At 47.7% G+C, this 19,109-nt stretch overlaps 2 protein-coding genes across 2 annotated transcripts; both read right to left on the reverse strand.

The window, feature by feature from the left end:
* Positions 1-583: 583 nt before the first annotated feature.
* Positions 584-1,216, reverse strand: LOC109946036 (uncharacterized). The gene is made up of 2 exons (XM_020552598.1): positions 1,016-1,216; positions 584-811 (listed from the first exon to the last, which is right to left on the reverse strand). Exons 1-2 carry the CDS (start codon positions 1,214-1,216, stop codon positions 584-586), a joined length of 429 nt encoding a protein of 142 aa, XP_020408187.1.
* A 6,452-nt stretch (positions 1,217-7,668) lies between these two features.
* On the reverse strand, positions 7,669-9,668 carry LOC100282604 (uncharacterized). The gene is made up of 3 exons (NM_001155512.2): positions 9,259-9,668; positions 8,953-9,146; positions 7,669-8,405 (listed from the first exon to the last, which is right to left on the reverse strand). Exons 1-3 carry the CDS (start codon positions 9,550-9,552, stop codon positions 8,000-8,002), a joined length of 894 nt encoding a protein of 297 aa, NP_001148984.2. The 5' UTR covers positions 9,553-9,668; the 3' UTR covers positions 7,669-7,999.
* Between the last annotated feature and the right edge of the window lie 9,441 nt (positions 9,669-19,109).

Raw genomic sequence — 19,109 nt, forward strand, 5'->3', positions numbered from 1 at the left:
TCAAGTGTCAAGAGGTCGTTCACAAAACCAGAAAGTGTACAGATATTCTATAGTACCAGCACCAGTAGATCGATGAGCGAGACACGGATGTGGAGGCACAAAGAGTTACCTAGCGAGACGAGCGGTGGGCGAGTGTGAATAGGATGGTGGTGGCGTCAGGCCAAGGGAGGGGACATGAGGGTGTGTGGCTAGGCTGGCTAGGAAGGTAGGGTTTGTTCATTTTGAGGAGGCGGCGTAGGGTTCTGATGGAGGCGGGGGCGTGAAAGCGAAGACGACCCTCTCGAGGAATGAATCCACGGATCACGCAGCGACTAACCATCGAATTGAATCCAGACCAGAGACCGGAATTGAGCAAGAATGGCAAGATAACTTCCTCCCAAATGATCAAACGGTGGCTCAGGCAATGTACCGACACGGATGATGATAGCTTTCCTTGTGATGCTACCTGAGCGACATAAGCCCTTCGTTGAGAGCAAAAGGAAGGGTGTTAAGCAACAAATGTACCAAAGGATTGGGGCTACTATCACATAAACTCAAATTGTCCACTGACTTACAGGACATTAAGAGCAAGAAGGACATTAGTCTAGAGCCTCTTCTTGGAATTGATTCCACGAGGTTGTCTGGACAACAACTTCTCGTTACTAATGTATCTACCCCCTGACCCATTCCCACTGAACAGAGCAGAGCTGCAAACATAAGGTGCAGAGAACACATGCCCTATCGCGGCAAGAATGTGGAATGTTGTAAACAATTCTGATCCTTCAAACCAAAAGCTACCCATTTTCGTCAAGGCATCAAGATGTCGCACCTCCTAGAGTAGCAAGGTTCACTTGACATTAAGTATTTGATCGAGCACACACACACAAAAATCTCCATCCAATCAACAATGAGCTTGAGAGCTCAGTCAACAACAGATCGAAGCCTGTTTGGTTGGGAACAGACTAAGTAAACACTATCATGGTATGCATCCCAAGTTACAACCAAATGGAAGGTGAGGCGAGGCAAGGCACGGTACCGGTGAGCGGAGGAGGTCGGCGAAGCGGCGACGAAGAGCGCAGCCGACTTGCGCGCCTGCGAAGGCTACGACGACGGTCAGCCTCCAATAGCCGCTGTCTCCACCACCATCGTTGTCGCTGCCGCGACAAGAGGAGGAGTCGGGTGGGGGCGGGGTAGGCCACGGGAAGGAGGAGAAGGGGAGCAACAGCCACGAAGCCATGGGCACCACCGCCGCCTGCGTGCGTGTGTCTAGGGAGCTGGCTGGGAGCGTGGGCTAGGGGCGGGTATCGCTCGACATGCTGGGGATCCATGCGCACGCTCCTTGTCACACCCGGTTTTAAAAGGCAAACCGAATGCGAACCATGTACGTGCCAGGATCAGTTATTCACGTACACAGCAGTTACATAATATGGACATCATCACACAGTGCTCAAAATAGTATTAAAAGGGAAAAATAGTTGATTACATCATACGTCTGAGACGTCCATATAGTTCTTACAATAAATCAAAGTGCGGAAAAGAAACGTAGATAAACGCGGCCTTCACAGGCAGCCGACTGGGGGTTGCCGCTAACCCACGCCTAGAACTCGTCGTAGTCTTGGAACTCCTGGAAGTCTCCTTCCACAGCTTCATCTTCGCCTGAGCAGTGGTTGCAATGCTGACAACCTGGGGATGGGGGGGTTTGGTGTGTAGAGCAAGGGTGAGTACACATCAACATACTCAGCAAGTATCCTGTTTGGCTGTAGTGGACTAGCTTTATGTGGGGATAAGTCAAGCAGTTGCTTTTAGTTGGTCAGATTATTACTTACTAGTAGAAAGCCAAGTTTTAGCATTAACTCAAGTTATTAACCCGACGTACCCTTTCCAAACGGAAAGAATACCACTTACCAGCACCATAGTCATAACTAAAACCATCAATCTCATTGCCACCTGTACCAAAGTATCTCTGATCAAGTACCACTAATCACTGGAGCTCCCTTGGCCGCTCATAACCGCGAGCACGGCTGATATATCAGTTTTCAAACACTCTGCAGAGGTTGTGCACTTTACCCACAAGTCGTGATTCCCATTCTGCCCGGAGAGAGCTACTCCCCATTGACCACAACCTAGGTGGCCTAGCAGGGCATCACTACGTAGCCTTTACAAAGATTCCCCGGGGCTGTAGGCACCCGTTAGGTTTCCTAAATGTACCGCACTCCTCCCCAAGGGACAAATCAACCTTGGCAGAGCGAGCCGCATACACCGAGCCCCATTGACGGCACGACGGCTAAGTGAACTACACCCCGGATCCTCTAATTATTCAGCTAAGGGCATCCCATTCCACCCTCATGGTTGCACTGTTTTCCCGGGCGGTCATCCATAGAACAGGTCCTTACGGAAAGGCACTCGAGAAACCGCTCGAGCCCCCTTGAAGGTCACAAGTACAACATCATCATAAGAGAAGGGAAAACAGCGTATCATAGATAATCTCATCATGTTCATTGATTAGAGTTGAGCAATAGCATAAAGCTAAACAGTAATAATCCAACCCAAATAGGTAAGCAAGGATAGGGATAACAAAAGCTAGTCAAACCTTAGGTATAAATATGTAAAGCGGGAGGTGAATTAAAGAATGAATAGGACAGAGATAGGTCAAGGGACACTTGCCTCCACCAACCGACTGCTGCTCAGGGGCTTCTCCTGCGAGTTCCTCGGGCTCTTCAGCCGGATCGTTCTCTATGCGATTGCAAACATACATACATCCACACATTTAATACAAAAGAACAGTACACCATACAATAGAATGCAATAAGTAAACAGACGTTCTACGCGGGTTCGCGAGTACGGTTAAGAGAGAAAGAGGAAAAGACAGTCGAGAAACGATCACGTTACATGATTATAAATTAACCACTCGCTTAATGGAAGGAAATTTAATGTAGACACTATGTTTAGCGTAAAGTAAAGTCATGTTTCATGTCTAATTATTATAAGCAGGTGGAGATAAATAAAAAGAATGGTCGCGTGGCGAGACGCACGACAAAGCTCTCTAAAACAAATTAAAAAGTTAACGACTCGTCGCGCGACCGAGCACGCAACGAGACACTTCGCCTTAGATACGAGGAGACGTTAAACGTCGCGCGACGAAGCGCACGACGGCATACGTCGACTAAACTGAGTCCAAAGTGGAACGTCGCGTGAATACACACACGGCGTTACACCTTAAACAACCTGAAACAAAAAATGGATCGTCGCGCGACGAAGCGCACGACGCACACAAGATAGAATCTGAATTTAGACAAATCCGTCGCGCGGCGAAGCGCGCGACGCAACACGCTAATTAACGAATAATCACCGCGAGCGCGGGCGAGCGAAGATACGGTCGGGCGAGGCCGGGACGGGAACGGGCGGCCGAGCTGGGGCCAGGGCGGTTGAACCGGCCAGGGACGGGGGCGCGCGGGCGAGCGGGGCTCGCCGCGCCGCGGGAGGGCGCCGGGCCACCACGGTCGGCCGAGCCGAGGGGCGGGGCCGCGCGCAGGGGCCGGGGACGGGCAGGGGGCGAGGCCGAGCGCCGCCGGGGGCCGGGCGGGCGAGCCGGGGGCGGGGAGCCGAGCGCCGCCACGGAGAGGGCCGAGCGGGGGCCGAGCGCCACCGCGCCGAGGGAGGCCGGGCGGGCGAGGCCGCCGGGGAGGGAGGGGGAAGGGGCCGAGCGCCGCCGGGGAGGGAGGCCGGGGACGGGGCCGAGGGCGGGCGCCGAGCGCCGCCGCGGGGAGGGGCCGAGCGGGCGGGCCGAGCGCCGCCGCGGGCGAGCGGGCAGGGGGCCGAGCCGCCACGCCGAGGGGCCGAGCGGGGGCCGAGCGGGGGCGCCGCCGCGGGGAGGGAGGGGGGAGGGGCCGCGCGGGGGCCGGGGCGGGCAGGGGCCGCGCCGCCGCACCGAGGACTGTAGAATGGTGCGCTGAATCTTCTGGTGGGGTGATCAGTCAGGTGACCGAGCTCTGTTCGGAGGTTGTGCACGCCGTCGTTGTCGTCGAGGATGAAGCACTGAGGATTGGTCAGTCCATTTTTTTCCCACCACCAGCTCGGTCTCCGTCGCAACCTCCACATGCCTACCTCCGATCAATCCATTCAAAAAGCATAAAATAATTTAGAGGAGACTCACCTGGTTCAGGCAGCCACAGCAATGGGCGGCTTCGTGGTGCTCTGCTCCCTCGTGTACTGCCTCGATGCAGCCCAACATCAGCGCTGTCGCGGCGAGCACTGGCGCTGCTTAGAACAACCACAACATCGTCGTCGGGGGTGCTGTGGTGGGCGGGAGCCCGTACGGGTCGCGGGCGCGCATCCTATTCCGGTGGCAGCTGTCGCGTGTGATGACGCGGAAGCCGAGCGGACTGTCATCGTTGAAGGACCCCCTGGAGAGTTCACATTCGCGCAGCTGGAGGCGGCCACCAAGGGGTTCGCGCTGGAGGCCAATGGAAGGGGAGATGCGGAGCCAAATGCGGGCGTGGCGGATGGAAGGGGAGATGCGGGCAAGGGTGTGGATCGTGGGGGTGGGGACATCCATCCCTGGAAATGGCGTCGATGGAAGGGCGAGGATCGCGAGATCCCTAGAATGGCGCCCGTCGGAGCTTAGGAGAGCGGGGCGGGGACGCAAATCACGGGGGGCGGAGGCCGATGATGATGGTGAGATCCCTAGAATGTACGCCCGACGCTGATGACGAGGGCGCGAGTGAGGGGGACGCTGATGCCTCCTTTGGGCAAGCGGCGGGGATTGCGTCGCGGCTTTGGGCAAGCGGCGGGGATTGCGTCGCGTCGCGGCCTCGCGGGGGTGGGCAACACAAGGGTGAGCGAGGGCGGCGGCGGGGATTACGTCACGGCGGTGGGCAAGCGACAGGGATTGCGTCGCGTCACGGCCTCGCGGGGGTGAGCAACACAAGGGTGAGCGAGGGCGGCGGCGGGGATTGCGTCGCGGAGGTGGGCAACACAAGGGGGACGAGGGTGGGATGGCAGAACCGTGGTGTGTGGACGCCTACAATAGGTTCATATAGAGTAGTACAGATTGTATACCACCTCTTTTTTTATTTATCGCGGTTTATTTTAAAAATAAACTAGTTAACGATAAATATTTAAGAACTGAAATAGTACGTAGTAGCAATTAATCGCAAATGTGACGAATTGTTCGGAGTAGTGAAGAAAAAAGATAGAACTACAGTACTGCACACAGTGGCGAACAAATGACCAAAATCTAGGTGGGGCCATCTTCAATGGAGAAATCACCAACAAAAAATATTAAAATAAAAGTAGTTTTTTGGTAATATCGTGAAAGTTAAGTTGTAATATCATGACTATTACAAAATAACGTGCATATTGAAAAAACTTTTTAATAATACCAAATCACCAATAGAAAATCCAGTCTGTAATTAGAAAAAAAAACATTTATTAGGTAATAGCAATACTAACTCAATTAGCTTGTAGACTAAATAAAAAACAACTTGCCGATGACACCGCCACTGCAGTAGGGCAATCAAGTGATATATGGAGTCATTTCGACAATATACAGTGCTACAGAGGCGACAAGCGGCTGGCACAGACAACCGGATAGGATGATAGGTGGTGGGCATGTAGCTATCGGCTACATGCCCACCACTTATGGTCAATGGCTAGTCCATGTTTTTGAGAACCATCGGAAGACGAAGGCCCCCGACAGTAACGTCCGATCAAGGCCTCGACCTCGAGAGAAATCTCTGCCTCGGCCAACTGTCCCAGCACACACGCATTAAATGCCACCTACTCTCCCACGAATCTCGCAGAAGACCATGCCAAGCACTATTTCAACTACTCCAACTCGATACTTCTGCGCGCTTATACGAGCTAGGGCTCAGGCACATGCCCATGCTCCCGAGCCCGGCCTCGGCTCTCTACCCCGTCAAGAGAACAAGCTACAGGGATTGGGCATCCTTCTCATGACCAAAAGACGACACAAGGACGAGGGCCATCTCACCGGCCATGCCGCTACAGGGCTCGGACACAAGGACGAGATCCATCCCGCAGGCCACGCTGCTACAGGTCTCGGGCACGTCTCCTCTGATCACAACAACAACGCAAACACCCTTGTACCCCTAGGTCTCCTCCTTGCGACTATAAAAGGAGGAGCCTGGGGCCTTCTATGGGGGGAGGGGGGCTCACGACTTCATGACTCACAACTCACATGACCCCAATATTGGCACTCACCTCAATCATACTCAGAGATTTAGGACTCATTCCCTCTTGACTCGCTTGTACCCCTACTATGAGCACTTAGGTGCAAGATAATACAAGTTTTCCTCCCCCGCTAGAAGTAGGGTCTTCTCTTGCCCGAACCAGGATAAATCTTGTGTGTCTTCTTGCATCACCCATCTGGGCAGGGGCATGCAACACAAATTTACTAGTTGGTTAGGACCCCCGGTTTCCTAAACACTGACATTTATATTGTCACAAGAAGAGATGCAACAACAGTTAAGTAACTTTATTTAAGTTTTTAAGGGGGTGTTTGTCATGGCTATGTTCCATTCTAGAGCAGCTCTGCTCTAAAACTTCAGGGTGGAGCAGCTCTGTTCCGGAGTCTAGGTTACTATATAGAGTAGAGGTGGTATGGATCACGATCCAAATATTTATTCACAATTCGTTTGAGCCTCTAACTAACTTTAGTTCAAAAGTGAATAGAAATGAGCTCGATCCTAATTTGATCTAATCATTAAATTTCATAGTGTAAAATTTAGAGTTCGCTATTATTGATTTTTAGTCCAGACTGCACGCTACAGGGTAACCCACGCAATGTTTTTGGTAGGACGGCGATGATAATCGCAACTTGATGGTACGTGCAGGAGCACGTCGAAATACAAGGGAATTATATAGGTTCAGGTCGGCTGAATGCGTAATACCATACATCATATGTGGTGCTGAGTATTGAGTTTGCTTGGAGTTCACAGATTACAGGCGAGTCGTGGATGGTGGTGGATGAAAACTCCTATTGGTCTACTAGTGGGCGCGATGGTGAGAGAGAGGGGGATATTTTTGTAGGGTACCTCCGCGGCCTTATATAGCCGGCAGGGGAGATATCTATTTACATATCGTGAAAATTTATCTGGGCCTATCTACTTTCGCTATTCTTGCGTGCCGACTCTTTTCCGGTGCATGGTTGCTTCCCTTCGAGTTTGACGTTGAATGATCCGCTATCCGGTTGCATGCGGGGCGTGTTACTTCTGGCGGAGCGTGTCATCCTCCCGATAGTACCTGCTTCTCCTGAACTTCGGCCCAATAACACAACTTGGTGAACAACTTATCGAGGGTATGTTTAATTAAGCGGCCTATGGAACATGTCCATGTGACGATTACCCATGGGATATCTATCTATCTCCTACAGTTATGACCCCTACTATAGAGTAGGCAAGCGCTGCCGTTGGTGGTAATTTTCTATGAAACATCACTATCGGTTCAGTTTTGATTAGTTTTATATGTGCATCAAATTGTACCTAGATTTCTTTTTTTAATATTTATATAGCATAATAAGATTGTGGAGTACACTGTTTAAAAAGTAAAAGAGATGACACGAGAGATAGGATGGGTGGAAGTAGACAAGCAGTTCGCGTCTGCAGTAACCTTCTATGAACGTAAAACTCTCATACCACTAGATGCTAATCTAATGCACACGGAAATATTGGACTACTTCGAGCAAGAAGTTGTATAGATATACAGACAAGAGACGATGAGAGTTTTAAGTACTGCAGAGGAACTCATTACATGATGGATAAGCTGCCGAAATTTCGATACTTAATCGCAATTCATTTCGGTGTGAGGAGATACGAGCGTACAGTACAACACAAGCATGTACGTATGCATGTGCCCACGCGGGCACACGTACGCGCCGGATCGGACTCTCTCTGTGTCTCTGCAGACCCACGACGACGAACCTGACACACAACAATACCATACCATACATACATTACAGGCTGCTCTCGATCAAGCAGCTTGCCGGCCCAACGCATCATCATCAGACGTCGCGGTCGCGGGCGCACTCGGGCGGCACGGCGGCGCCGTAGCGGTCGCGATCGGTGCAGTAGTTGTAGATGGTGTAGCGGCGCCTGACCTCGGCCAGGCGGCGGTACTGCGCGGCGTCGAGGTCCCTGAACTCCGGCTGGTCCCACCAGCGCGCGCCCTGGGTGGCGCAGAAGCGCGCCTCCGCGGAGGCCTCGCAGCCGTCGACGTGGAAGCCGCGGTAGGAGGCGACGAAGGGCGCGTTGGACCAGTCCGTCTTCTCGCGCCCGCCGCGGGTCGCCCAGTCGTCGGCGTTCCACAGGCTGGAGTAGAGCTTCATCGGCTGGCTGAACGGGTACCGCACGCCCAGGTCGGCGCTCGTGTTCTTGAACACCCGGATCGGCACGTCGTCCACGAAGAACCTGGCGGAGCGGCGGGGAGATAGATCCTCAGATTAGTTAGTGCCGTTGCCGTGGGCTGGAGTGGAGGCCGGAATTAAAGTGTAGTGTAGGATACGCGCGCGATGGTGCTGCACGGTGTACGAGGAGGAAGAGATTATTGGGCGGGCCCTCCCGTGGCCGGCCATGGTGGTGGTGTGCAGGGTTCAGACAAGCGTGTACGTAGTGTACTGTGCAGGGGCAGGCGGCAGGGCATAGGCTGGCTCTGCTGCACATGGACATGGAGGCACGCGCTGTCTGCCTTTACGACTGCATGCATGGATTCATTCAAACCATCGTCCCACTTTTTCAGTACTGGACTGTAGTGCCGCTGCCGTTGTACCCTCCCCGGCGCCGGTGAGCAGAGCAGTGAGCTTTTACCGCGGTAAATTTTAGGGAATCCTACCTGGTTCATGTGAGGTTCCAGAGGACGGAGCAGCGGGGGGATTGCATTGCATTGCAGATGCAGAGTGATGATGTGTGTGTGACGGACGCAAAAGCAATGCGATGGATATATGATGCGGGTGCTTACGCGATCATGTAGAGGTTCCAGAGGACGGAGTAGGAGTGGTACTCCTTGGTGGGGTCGAACCAGAGGTAGATCCGCTGCTCGCGGTCGCCCTTGCCGCCGGTGAACACGTTGGTCTGCAGGATGTAGGGCTGCCCCGTCCGGTTGCCCAGGAACTCGAAGTCGATCTCGTCGTGCTCCGAGTTCTGCGACGACAGCTGCAGATAGAGCGAGCCGGCCGGCCACCAGTCAGATACGTTGTTACATACAAGCCGGCAAGAGCGAGGTGGTAGAGATAGGAGGCAGGAGAGGAGCTCGTATGTAACGTACGTAGAAGGCCGTGACGGTGCCCGCGGAGTCGCCGCCGACGAGCTTCATGTGCATGCTGAAGTGGCCGAAGAGGTAGGAGCCCCGCGTCTGGAAGCCCGTGCCGGTGGACTTGTCCAGGTACAGCTGCACCTCCCGCCCGCCGTCGATGTAGTGGATGTGGTCCTGCGCCCACGTCGGCACGTAGTTCTTCTGGAACGGCACGTCCACGGGCTTCCGAGGCGCCGCCGCCGTCGCCCACTCCGCCAGCAGCGCCACCGCCATGGCGGCAACCTGCAGCCACCGCGCCGTCGCCATCTTCGTCTCCACTGGATAGCTAGTGCTAGTGCCGGACCAAGGGTGGTGTGGTGTGGCTCCGCTGGATGCTTTGCTTGGGCCTGAGGCTCGAGGATTGCTTGAGTACTTTATTTATAGGGAAGGACGAAGGAGAGCTGGCAGGCTAGAGCGTGGATAACTGGAACTGTCCGGATTACTGTAATTATAATTTATAGAGATAAAAACACGGTAGAACTAATAGAAACCGGTACGAATTAAAGCCAAATAAATAGACTAACTAGCTAAAGCTATTAATTTAAGCATAGGGGTTAGTTACAGTGTATTGAAGGGCACTAACTAGCTACAGTGCGTGCTGATGGTGTTGCAGAGCTGGTGAGTGTGATCGATCGATGGCACAGCTAGATTATTAGCTGCGGTGCATCGTGCACCGTCACATGGATGCCGACGAGCCCGCGAGGCGCGATCTTGTCTTTTGCCCGCGTCAGGTCAGGTTGGCCCAGTGGAAGCGAAATCAAGTGCAGGGGAGGACGGCCTGATTGCTGGACGAATCACAACTTGCGACGCCATGCCGTCCCATCATGGAGCAATCCAGGTCAAAAAATATTATTATGTAAAGTTTATCGCTGATTATAGTAAATTCACTTGGATGTAGCTTATTAAGTTTAAATTATAACTTTTTATAGAAACTTTATGAGTTTTGAACTCTGTCATGTAGTGACAGTTTAATTATAAGACTTGTCGTATAATGAGGCGGAAGCGGATGTCAAAAGCTTAACTCATTCCTTACTAAGTTTGGCATCTATGTCATTGTTCTCATGCACATCAATAATCGGTGTTGTCGGTCACATACATTGTTTCATAGTTGAAGTTGGTTTGGCCCTTCCCTCTCATGCATATATCCGTGCCGCTTGAGTCTAGGCAATTAGGACGATGAAGCCTTTCTTGCTGCTCCATATTCGATTAATATCATTTCTAATAAACTAATCTAAAATTCTACTCCCTTAAAGCATCTATATAGGCGAAAACTAGATTACTCCTCATTGTGCACCTTAATTTAGGTGTACATGTTGGCCCAATCTTCGCCCTTATAATGCTCAGGAACTTAAATTTAGATCAAAGCAATGTGTTTTCTTATGTTATGGTGGTCTTCATAAAGGTTACGAGTGTCATACTAGACATGTTGATATATCTCGTGATGTTATCTTTGATGAAGAGATTTTCCCCCTTTTTCAAATTAAGTCTAAATATAAGTGCTCTCCTTCGCTTAGAAATCCAGCTTCTTAATCCTCCTTTCAAAAATTCATATGGATAAGCTTAGAAGTCCAAATATAAGCGCTCGCCTTCGCTTAGATCATTATATTGATTATTCACTTAAAATCATATACATGTAAATAAGGAAGAACTTCAAATGCAAAAAAATAGAGTTGCAACTATCGAGGAAGGAGCACTTGTCCAAAGTAGAAATTACATAGAACCCGAGGAGGATTTGATACCAAATATGTTGATACCACATACAAACCACCCGTGCACAATCTTCGGGACTCATGTTAGATACAAACAAATACCTCGACTATTTTAGGTCACTCAATCCCCTCCGATCATATTGCTTCCAAACAAGCCCTCAATGTGAGTACTAGAGCCGAATAGTCGAGGTACTCCCATCGGCTACAAATACTCCCTTCGTAAAGAATATAGTTCTTTCTACCTCTCTTTTTTTGTCCACATTCAAATAACTGATAATGAATGTAGACATACATACAAGCTACGTTTGTATGTTGGTTAATGAATGCATATCTTTAGCCTAAAACAAATTATATTTTGAGACGGAGGGAGTAGCTGATGATTTGATCAGAGTTCTCTTTGCTCGGCTGCTCTTTTTCGGTTGTGGTTATATCTCTAGCAATTGAGGAGATTTCTTGAAGTCGTAACAACAGCAGCATGAACAACAACGACGACGATGACGACGACAACAACAAGCTATAACAAGTGTCATCGATCACTGCATAAGAAAAAAATAAAAAACGAATAGGCTAGTCATAGACATAAATATAATTTAGCTACAATCTTAAATATTAGGCATTTAAAAATTATATAAACTACTCACTTCCTTCCAAAAATATGATTTATTTTAGGCTAAATATACATTCATTAATTAACTTGAATGTATTTTGTATGCACGTCTATATTCATTTGAATTTGGACATAAAAAGATGGCTAGAAATAATTATATTTTAAAACGAATGAAGTAGATTACCGCAATAAAAAGTAATAGCCAATTACTGAAACTCAAGTAAAAAAGATCGGCAATGGGAAGTACTACCAGTTTTTCATCTTAATCATCACGGGGTCGATCAGACGGTCTCGAGACTGTCAAGGCTCTCCGTTCCAGCGCCGTGTGATCCCTGGCAGGCTACTGGTTCTTGATTGATTGGCAATCGCCAAGAGACATGGGCACTGTGCATGGCTGGCATCAGACATGCATCAGATAGCTGTCAGGCGTCAATGGCGGTCACATGGGTGTGCGCAGGTACAGCAAGCACCATCGCAATCAGGAGCCGTCCGGGTCATCAGTCTCTCGCTCGATCGGGCCCCGAATCCGAATCTGCGAGCCCGGCGCCATGCACGCATTGCATGCTACCGACACACACGAGCACGCATTGCCGGGCTTGTGGTCGAGTTGATAGCATTGTGGCTGTGTCCATAGGAAATTTAGGATCGACTGATCGACCTAGCTAGAATTAAAGAAATCACGGGCCCAATGTTCCGCCGACCCAAGAGGGAGATTATAGGACACTATTTGATTGGCTGGATCAGGCTGGCCGACACGTACCAGCTGGATCTGATCACCATCAGATGTTAAATATGCGTCCATAAGGCAATCATGATATATATATAAGAGAATAACGAGTCTTTAGATAAAAACACGTTAGCAAGGATCCACATTAGCAACGATAAAAAAACACATGCTTGGTTTCACCCAAGTAAAGTTTATTAGTCCCTCATACCAAATGTTTAAATTATAATTGTTGGGGACTTGTTCTCAAATGCTATGAATCAAGAACAAGGCAACATAAAATGTTAAATGTTAATACCCTTCGTCCAACGAAGCATTATTCCCTTAAGGATTAATGAACTTTGGACGAAGGTTAAAGACAATATGATTACGAAGGTTAAATTTTCGTAATTAAATTCTAACAGATTGAATAAAGTAATATAAAATATGAAGCGTCAAGGGTGAATAAATTATAAACGAACAACATTACTTTTCTATTATATCTATTTAATATATTTAAACATTGAATACAGTAATACCTCTGCCTTGGCAAAAGGTTGGTTCCCAAATGGTGCGATCACTATTACAGGAATCCGTCCCCAGTAAAGGAATATTGTTCACTATTTATAGACACGGGACACAGCCTGTGAGGAATTACAATTACGCCCCTCATAAGGGATTACAACAACGACTCAAACATTTATGGACTAAAAGGTCATTCTACTTTTATGTCGGTTTGTAATTCCAAAGCTTCATGAAGAGAAACCTTCGGTCATCACATGCGGACAGCTTCAGCCGAAGCTGTTTCTTCCTACCAGACCTTCGACGACGAAGCATAGTCCCAACAGTAGCCCCTTCGCGGTGCTAGATCGTTTTTCGTAACGAGCTTGATCTGTGAAAAAAGTATCTTAGGCTTCGGGAAGCCGAAGGTCCAAAAAACACCTTCCCTGAGCTCGTTGTCGAGAAACGATTCAGTTTCCGAGCGCGTAGCGGTCCCACCTTGCAGAGTTACTATTTGGTCTCTGCGGTCCACCGCGCAGCGGGTGCAAGCAGTTGTTCGCCTGGTGTAAAAATCCTGCCGATTCACCTTCTTACCTGCATCACTATATAAACAGACGGGTATGTGTGAAGTTACCACAGCATTCATTGCTATTTGCACTGTTTTGCTGCCAAAATTTTTAACCATAGCTGAAGCTTGACTTTCGAAACCAAACGAAGCTCCAGCTTGAAGCCTACTTCGTCAGAAGAAGAAAAACTTCGGAAGAAAAGTATTTAATTCCCAAAAAATCCAGAATTAAATGGCTAGAGTGCGTTCTACCGCTAGGGTTGAGCGTGAAGGAGGCGAAGCTGAAGGATCGGAGACTGTTCCCATCTCCGAAGCGATGCAACGATCGGGACTGGTAATCTCGGAAGAAATCCCCACTGCTGAAACAGAGCAGGCACCTGCCGAAGCGGAAGAAGGAGACATTGAGGAAACTGATTCCGAAGATGATTATCATATTGCCATGCCAAGTAAGCCCAGCCACTTGGACTTCGGAAAGTCGTCTGTCTCTAAGGCTGATCTCTCCAAGATGGTGAAGTCGGGCTATTTCAGTGAGAGTCAGAAGAAGCTACTTCGCTTCGGGGGGGAAGAAACTACCCCGAAGCCGGAGAAAGATGAAATAGTCATTTTCAAGAGCTTTCTAAAGGCTGGGTTGAGATTCCCCCTCCATGGGATTATTGCAGATGTATTGAACAAGTTTGGGATCTACTTTCATCAGCTGACTCCTAACGCTATCGTTAGGCTTAGTGTTTATATCTGGGCCCTCCGAAGCCAGGCGGTGGAGCCGTTTGCCGACAGCTTTTGTCGAGTTCATGAGCTGCACTACCAGACGAAGGCTAGAAAAGATGGATTGCATGATAACTTTGGTTGCTATAATTTTGCTTATCGGAAAACCACAAAGTTTCCTGTAATCAGCTACCGAAGCAAATGGCCGGCAGGCTGGAAGTCGGAATGGTTTTATGTGAAAGTTGACGAAGACAAAGAGAAGCTGGTACAAAGCCCTCTTGAATTGATCTTCGGAGAAACAAGACCGCGATGCCAAATGTCATTAGAAGGTCCCACTTGGGCTGCACTGGCTGAGTTTAAAATTATTTCAGAGCATATCGGCACAAGAGACCTGGTTCAAGAGTTCTTGGCTTTCAGGGTTTTTCCTACTTTAAAAGAATGGGAAATGCCGAAGCTAAAGGAGGAGAAGAAAAAAGGGGAACTTGTACGGTTACCTTACTATTACAAGTTTAAGAAATACTTTAAAACACCTTGCCAAGAGTGGCTAGACACAATTGAGATAATGTGCAATGAAATACTCGGTAATTACTCCAAAAAAGAAGATCAGTTGATGACTGCGGCCTTCGGTACCCGTCCGAAGCGAAGACTGAATCGAGTGCTGGACGCCTTGGGTTTTGAATACCCTGACTACGAACAACTGAATAAAGGTGTCGAAGGCCGGAAAAGGAAAAGGGTAGCCGAAGCTTTAAATGAAGATGAGAAAGAACCACCAAAAGAGAAGAAATTTCCGAAGAAGAGAAAAGTATCATCTCCGAAGCGAAAAGTATCTGACGAAGAAGAGACTCTCGCATCACGCTCTGCCACTGACGTGGAAGAGATTTTGAAGGTAATGACTAAATCCCTGCCTGTGAAGCTAAGTCCATTAGGGCCTCAACTGACAAAGTTTTTTCAGAAGGAAAAGGAGCCCGAAAAAACGAAGGAAACAACTAAAACAAAGAGACAAAGAATCATCACAGTGACAGAAGTTATTGACAAGACACCACCGAGAGCCTCAGCTCGGAAGATACCAGCGGCTGAGGAAATAACAAATATTGAAGTCGCACCTTCGGAGATCGCGGCTACCGAAGCTACCTCAACCGAAGATTTGAACTTGGAAACAACAATCGAACATATCGACAAAATACTGCTAAACATGGCCACAGAAGAAGCTGTGACTGCCGCCGAAGAGACCATGGCCGCAGTGTCTGGGAAAGAAAAGGAAATCTCTGACGAAACTTCAGAGGACGAAGCCTTCATGTTTCAAAATTTAATTGGACAAGAACTGTCAAAAACTGAAATAGACCAGGAGCACTCCTCTTCGGGGGTATTGACGATGAAAAATTAGACTGTATCCGGGATCAAACTGGAGCTAAGATTATCGGTACTCTATCAAATAGTATCGGTTTTCCGAAGCTAGAAACAGATATTAGCCGCTACCGACGACAACATATCGTTGGTAGTTTATTTTATTCCAATTTCAAGGTGAACTACTTTTCCCTTGACTTTTATTGTTTTTAATAACGAAGACATTTCTAACGAAGGTTGTTTATGTGCAGAGTATGCTGTTGAGTAAAGCTTTGAAACTGCAGCAGGATTTGGAAGACAAAAAACACGAGGTTATAATTGAAAATTTAGAGAGCAAATTAAAAGAGCAATAAGCTACTATTGAAAAGAAAAACTTCGAGCTTCAGACAACTGAAGGCTTATTGGTAGAAGCCGAAGCTAAAATAGCAGAATTGAATACGAAGCTTCTCTGCCAATCTGAACAGTTTGAACAAGAAAAGCAAGAACTTAATGCGAAACTTGAATCCGAAGTCCAAGAAAATTCAGATTTGAAAAAATTATTGGCAAGCCTTCAAGACAAATATTTGGAGTTTAGCAATAAATGTATCCAACGACTGAGAAAAATCTTCCACTCAGTCGGGGCTAGCAGTGGGAAGTTCACCCCGTCAACTGAAGATTTACCAAAAACCTTCGAACATATTGAGGGTGAAATTGATGAGCTTGACGAAGTTATAGCCGGGCACGGTGACTTCTATGCCTGGGTAGCTTCTCGGGGCACTGCTGCAGCTTTTCTGAAAGCTGGCTGCGACCATGGAAAAATTGTTAATAGGCCCAATTTCACTCTATCACCATCAATTTTAGATGATATTCCTGACCTCGCCCGAAGCATTTCTAATAGGTTTGTAAAGATGATATGGACAAAAGGCGGGCGAGAAAAGGTTGGAGACGAAGCTCGGAGTCATCTTGAGCCAGTAAGAAATCATACCTTGTGCTTACCTTTTCCTTCAAACTTGGTTTTGACTCTCAACAACTTAATTCATGTAGGATGACGAAGCCGAGACCGATGCTTAGAGTACGAGGCCAAAGCTGAGGCCCCATGAAGATCAGTGGAAGTAGACTGTAGAAAAACTCAAGAAACTTTTGAAATAACTGTTGTAAATATGGCTAAACAGTTCTTAATGAATTTTGTTCATACCTTGTAATATGCTCTTACCCTTCCATTAATGTATGAGGTGCTTTGATGTGGACGAAATTATCTTTTTGAGACGAAGGCGAAAAAACACCTTCCCTTCTTTTCGTACACAGCAAAGCATAAAAAACAGCTTTTTCTTTTTGTCGAAGCTCTTCTTTTCATACACAACGAAGTACAAAAGACAGTTTTTTCCTTTTTGCCGAAGCAACCACTTATGCTATGACGATGGTTATCCTACATATGCCTGGATGAATGTTTATGAATGCAAATGTTATGATGTAATGTGGTGTGCAAATGAATGTCCAAACACATATCCGAAGCCATAATCACAACAGTTATTTCCTTAGAAACAATCACATATCAACGCTGACTTTTCGCTGTAAGCCTCCCTTAGGAGCTTCTTCGCCTTTTACTTCAGCGGAATCAGCGTTGACTTTTCGCTGTAAGCCTCCCTTAGGAGCTTCTTCGCCTTTTACTTTCGGCGGAATCAGCGTTGACTTTTCGCTGTAAGCTCTGCATTCCCTTTGGAACGACTTCTGAGCAGAAAACTTACACTGTGCTCCCTTTGGAGCGACTTCTTTAGTAGCTTCGTCGTGCTCCGCATCCCCTTAGGGACGGCTTTCGAGCTTCTTCCCTGTTTCTTTTCGGCACTCGATGGTGCGTTCTCAGTTTTTACATTTACATCTTTGAGGGATTTTGCTCTTATAGAGCTAAAAAAGGAAATTACATGTGATGGCCCCATTAAAAACCTTTCTCCCCCTTCAGAAAGGAAAAGGGTGCCATGAAAGAAAAATAAAAAATATAAAAAATTACATCGAGTTATACATAATATCGCCGAAGCTCATCCGCATTCCAAGATCTAGGAATGTCGTTGTCGTCCATATCCTTCAATCTGTATGAACCGGGTCTTGACGAAGATACTACCAAAAAAGGTCCCTCCCATTTCAACTGCAACTTGCCCACTGTATCTGGGTTAGCCACTCTCCGAAGTACCAAATGTCCTGGCTCAATATTCTTTAGCCGAACCTTTCTATCACGCCATTTGATTGTTTCGGCTTGATATTTATTGATGTTCTCCACAGCTTGAAGCCTAATCACTTCTATAGCATCTTTTTCCACAGAATGATCAGCTTCAGAATCTGATTCTGCCGAAGCTACTACTCTTATTGATCCAGTTTTAGCTTCCTCCGGAGTTATTGCTTCATCACCAAACAATAATTTGAATGGAGTAAAGCCTGTTGACCTTGATGTTGTTGTGTTGTGGCTCCATACCACTTTGATTAATTGATCTGGCCACTTTCCCCTGGGTTGATTGAAGATTAACTTCATTATTCCTGTCATTATGATGCCATTGGCTCTTTCAACAAGTCCATTTGACTCCGGATGCCTGACTGATGCAAAATGGATCTTCGTGCCAATTTGATCACAGAATTTTCTGAAAGCTTCGGAGTCGAACTGTGTTCCATTATCTACAGTGATGGCCTTTGGTACTCCGAAACGACAAACAATATTCTGCCAGAAAAACTTTTGAATGATGGCCGAAGTTATTGTGGCTAAAGGCTTTGCCTCAATCCATTTAGAAAAATATTCCACAGCCACTACAACATATCTTAAGTTTCCTTGGGCCGGTGGTAACGGGCCTAACAAGTCGAGGCCCCACCTTTGCAATGGCCAGATGGGTTGTATCAGCTGAGTTAGAGACGAAGGTTGTTTTTGATCTCTTGCACATTTCTGACAACCTTCGCACTTTTGAACTAATTCCGTTGCATCCGAAGCTGCCTTCGGCCAATAAAACCCTTGACGGAAAACTTTTCCAAGTAACGGCCTAGATCCAATATGAGATCCACACAAGCCTGCATGTATTTCTTTCATCAATTCTATGCCTTCGGCTCTAGATAAACACTTGAGTAATGGAGCACAAACTCCATGCTTGTACAACTCCCCTTCTATCATGACATATGGACGAGCTCTTGCCTCTATCCTCTTGTTATAAGTTTCGTCATCTGAAAGGAAGTTACCCTGAAGATAAGAGATGATCTCAGTTCTCCAGTCTTCACTATAAACAGGAGATATATTGAGGACTGCTCTTTCAAGAAGTTCTACTGAAGGTGCTTTTATTGTTTCGAAGAACACATCCGAAGGTAAGGGCAGCCCCTGTGCTGCTGACTTAGCTAGCAAATCAGCATGCTCATTTTGTCCTCGAGGGATATTTTTGACAGAAAATCCTTCGAAGGAAGCTTCAATCCTTCGGACCGTGTCTAGATATTTTTCAAGCTTCGGATCTTTAGCCTTACAACTCTTGTCGATATGACCCGAAACAACCTGGGAATCAGTTTTAAGAATGGCCCTTCTGATTCCCATTGCTTTTAACTTCTGAAGACCCAAAAGCAGGGCTTCGTACTCAGTAATATTGTTTGTACAACTAAAATCGAGTCTTGTCGCATAACAAGTTTTAACTTTGGATGGTGAGACCAACACAGCGGCTGCTCCTGCTCCGAAGGTTCCCCAAGACCCATCGCAAA

This window comes from Zea mays, chromosome 4, assembly GCF_902167145.1.
Source record: "Zea mays cultivar B73 chromosome 4, Zm-B73-REFERENCE-NAM-5.0, whole genome shotgun sequence".
In the NCBI taxonomy this organism is placed as follows: domain Eukaryota; kingdom Viridiplantae; phylum Streptophyta; class Magnoliopsida; order Poales; family Poaceae; genus Zea; species Zea mays.

Excerpts from the sequence above, each read along its gene's own strand:
- LOC109946036 (XM_020552598.1), bottom strand. The coding sequence starts at position 1,216 with ATGGCTTCGTGGCTGTTGCTCCCCTTCTCCTCCTTCCCGTGGCCTACC. Across the intron at positions 812-1,015 it reads CCGACCTCCTCCGCTCACCG|GAGGTGCGACATCTTGATGC; the intron begins GTACCGTGCCTT and ends TTGCTACTCTAG.
- LOC100282604 (NM_001155512.2), bottom strand. The coding sequence starts at position 9,552 with ATGGCGACGGCGCGGTGGCTGCAGGTTGCCGCCATGGCGGTGGCGCTG. Across the intron at positions 9,147-9,258 it reads GCACCGTCACGGCCTTCTAC|CTGTCGTCGCAGAACTCGGA; the intron begins GTACGTTACATA and ends CTCTATCTGCAG. Across the intron at positions 8,406-8,952 it reads TGGAACCTCTACATGATCGC|GTTCTTCGTGGACGACGTGC; the intron begins GTAAGCACCCGC and ends CCGCTCCGCCAG.